The following is a 3,702-nucleotide window of genomic DNA, read 5'->3' as shown; positions in this document are numbered from 1 at the left end:
TCTCTGCTTCAGCCGGGCACGGTGGCTCATGTCTGTAATCCCAGCACTGTGGGAGGCCGAGGTGGGCAGATCACGAGGTCAGGAGATCGAGACCACGGCTAACACGGTGAAACCCCGTCTCTACTAAAAATACAAAAAATGAGCCAGGCGTGGTGGCGGGTGCCTGTAGTCCCCGCTACTCAGGAGGCTGAGGCAGGAAAATGGCGTGAACCCAGGAGGTGGAGCTTACAGTGAGCTGAGATCACGCCAGTACGCTCCAGCCTGGGCAACAGAGTGAGACTCCATCTCAAAAAAAAAAGGAAGAAATTCTCTGCTTCAGCCTCCTAAACAGCTGGGATTACAGGCACATGCTACCATGCCCAGCTAATTTTTTTGTATTTTTAGTAGAGACGAAGTTTCACCACCTTGGCCAGGCTGGTCTTGAACTCCTGACCTTGTGACCCACCCGCCTCGGCCTCCCAAAGTGCTGGGATTACAGGCGTGAGTCACCACACCCGGCCTACAGCTAGACTTATACTGAAACAGACAGCTGTTCACCCTTGAGACCATGAAGAGTTAATGCTTTAATTCTACAAAAGGGTAGTACCTTTCTGTTCAGGGTACAACTATAAAGCATCCATTTTCTTGCTGATGAAATTTTTCATGTTTTAGAGAAGATTAGAAAGTCTAATATACCATCTTTAACATATTAGCAGTAGAACAGGACACTTACAAAATAATCCAAATACAGGTCTAATAAAAAGACACAGGATTCAGACAAATCTCATGTGCAAATTTGCAAAACATTATGGAGGCCAAAAAAAAAGGGGTATTGAGGCACCAAATGGCTTCCATACTTCCAAACAAGGATGCATGGATAAAAGATGGCCCCACAGCTGGTATGGGGAATGATGACATCAGTAAGACAGTAAGACACATTAGAGAAGAGGTCAACGAAAGTATAATAAACTGCTTCCACCTCAAGGTTCTCTAATATTCACGAGCAATCACATTTCTAAAAAGATTCCTCAGGTGACCTAAAGACATCAAACTCTCTACCCACCAAAGACTACATACCAATACAATGATTTTGGCCTGTGGCTGCCTTGTGTTGATAAGTTGTACAATGGCCTCAATCCCACCTGCTACCTCTTCTGCTGTATTTTCGTGGTTGTTTGTTCCTACCCAGACAACAATGACCTGCAATTGAAGAAAGAAAAAAAGGGGGTAAGGAGGAGATAAATACCCAGTAATAAAGGAATGTCCACCATTTAGATGAAAACCTTCTTTTTCTTTTTTTGAGATGGGGCCTCGCTCTATCACCCAGACTGGAGTGCAGTGGCACCATTTTGGCTCACTGCAACCTCCGCCTCCCAGGTTCAAGTGATTCTCCTGCTTCAGGCTCCCGAGTAGATGGGACTACAGGCATGCACTGCCATGCCCGGCTAATTTTTGTATTTTTAGTAGAGACTGGGGTTTCACCATGTTGCCCAGGCTGGTCTTGAACTCCTGACCTCAGGTAATCCACCTACCTTGGCCTCCCAAAGTGCTGGGATTATAGGTGTGAGCCACCACCCCTGGCCAAAAATCTTATTTCAAAAAGCAAAGAAGGAAAGATAAACTTCTCAAATGGTGCTGGCTAACTTCAACTGGACAGCTACCTTACTAAATTTTCTTTTAAGAGAGACAGCGTCATGCTACATTGCCCAGGCTGGTCTTAAACTCAGGGCTCAAGTCATCTTTCTTTGGCCTCCCAAAATGCTGGGATTACAAATGTGAGCCACCACACTCAGCCAGGGCAGATATCTTAATGCACTGATTTATGCCTCATATCAGGATAAATTCTAAGTAGAATAATATTTAAGTGGTAAAATTGTACTAGGAAGAAACGAGAGAATTATATCATGCAACAGGGAGCTAATTTCTCAAAATCCAAAAATTATACAAAAAAGATTAATAAATTTAACTGTATAAAAATAAAACCTGGCCAGGTGCAGTGGCTCACATCTATAATCTCAATGATTTGGGACGCTGAGGCAGGAAAACTGCTTCAGCCCAGGAGTTCAAGGCTGCAGTGAGCCATGATCACACCACTGCACTCCAGCCTGGGTGACATGGTAAGACCCTGTCATGGTATAAATACACAGGTGCACTCAAGGAAAAGAGTCACAGAGGTGGAGGCTGGAAGGAATTTTAATACTTTTTTTTTTTTTTTTAAGACAGTTTGGCTTTTGTTGCCCAGGCTGGAGTGCAATGGCTTGATCTCAGCTCACCACAACCTCCGCCTCCTGGGTTCAAGCGATTCTCCTGCTTCAGCCTCCCGAGTAGCTGGGATTACAAGCATGGGCCACCATGCCCGGCTAATTTAAGACCTCGCCAAGTGCTGGGATTACAGGCGTGAGCCACCGCGCCCGGCCTCTTTACTTATTTTTGAAACGGAGTCTTGCTCTGTCACCCAGGCTGGAATGCAATGGTGCGATCCCGGCTCACTGCAACCTCTATCTCCTGGGTTCAAGTGATTCTCCTGCCTCAGCCTACTAAGTAGCTAGTACTACAGGTGTGTGACACCACGCTTGGCTTTTTTTTTTCTTTCTTTTTTTTAAACTAGAGACAGGGTTTCACTACGTTGGCCAGGGTGGTCTTGAACTCCTGGCCTCAAGTGATCCACCCACCTCGGCCTCCCAAAATTCTAGGATTACAGGCATGACCCACCATGCCCATCCAACAAGTTTTTCTCTTTAGAAAAAAAAAAAAAATCACAGTCTGGCATGGTAGCTCGAGCCTATAATCCCAGTATTTTAGGTGGCTGGGGCAGGAGGATCATCTGAGGCCAGGAGTTTGACACCAGCCTAGGTAACATAGCAAGACCAAGAAAGACCCTGTCTACAAAAAGAAATTTAAAAATCAGCTGAGCACGGTGGCACATGCCTGCAGTCCTAGCTGTTTGGGAGGCTGAGGCCATAGGGTCATCTGAGTCCAGGAGTTTGAGGTTACAGTGAGCTATCATCATGCCACTGCATTCTAGCTCGGGCAACAGAGAGAACTTGTCTTAAAACAAACAACTTTCAATGAAAGCACGTTTTGTCAGGGCTCAGTTTTTTTTTTTTTTTTTGGGAGCTGAAACGATTATATAGTGTGTGCCAACTCAGAGTATATATGATATAAGATACTGGGTAGAAATGTTCATTTGTTCACATCTGCTTCTAATTTTCTTCAGACGAACTTGCAGGCCTTGATTACCGACCTGTTTATATGGTTAAACAGATCCAAAATTACTTCCTGAAGTTAATCATGGCCCTACTCCCATGGCCCACCTCTGAGTAGTTTTCCCCTCACACTGCCCAAGGTCTATGCATTCCACAGAATAGCACACCTCATTAGCATAAAATCTCTTCCTTCGGCCAGGCACAGTGGCTCATGCCTGTAATCCCAGCACTTTTGGGAGGTCAAAGCCGGTGGATCACGAGGTCACGAGTTCAAGATCAGCCTGGCCAAGATGGTGAAACCCCATCTCTACTAAAAATACAAAAATTAGCCGGGCACAGTGGCAGACGCCTGCAATCCCAGCTACTTAGGAAGCTGAGGCAGGAGAATCGCTTGAACTGGGCGGGGCGGAGACTGCAGTGAGCTGAGATCATGCCACTATACTCCAGCCTAGGTGACAGAGTGAGACTCTGTCTGAAAAAAATAAATAAATAAATAAGAAAAAAAAAGTCCAAATTC

At 45.4% G+C, this 3,702-nt stretch overlaps 1 protein-coding gene across 1 annotated transcript in view; it reads right to left on the bottom strand.

The window, feature by feature from the left end:
* Positions 1–3,702, bottom strand: part of PAFAH1B2 (platelet-activating factor acetylhydrolase 1b, catalytic subunit 2 (30kDa)) — a 19,810-nt gene that overhangs the window by 5,792 nt on the left and 10,316 nt on the right. Inside the window, exon 4 of the mRNA XM_011926829.1 lies at positions 1,057–1,179. Coding sequence (XP_011782219.1) covers positions 1,057–1,179 — 123 coding nt within the window. The remainder of the gene's footprint in view (positions 1–1,056; positions 1,180–3,702) is intronic.

The sequence above is a fragment of the Colobus angolensis genome, unplaced genomic scaffold (assembly GCF_000951035.1).
Source record: "Colobus angolensis palliatus isolate OR3802 unplaced genomic scaffold, Cang.pa_1.0 Scaffold7, whole genome shotgun sequence".
In the NCBI taxonomy this organism is placed as follows: Eukaryota; Metazoa; Chordata; class Mammalia; order Primates; family Cercopithecidae; genus Colobus; species Colobus angolensis.
Note: the sequence above shows the minus strand (reverse complement) of the source record. Positions and strands in the feature narration are given on the sequence as shown.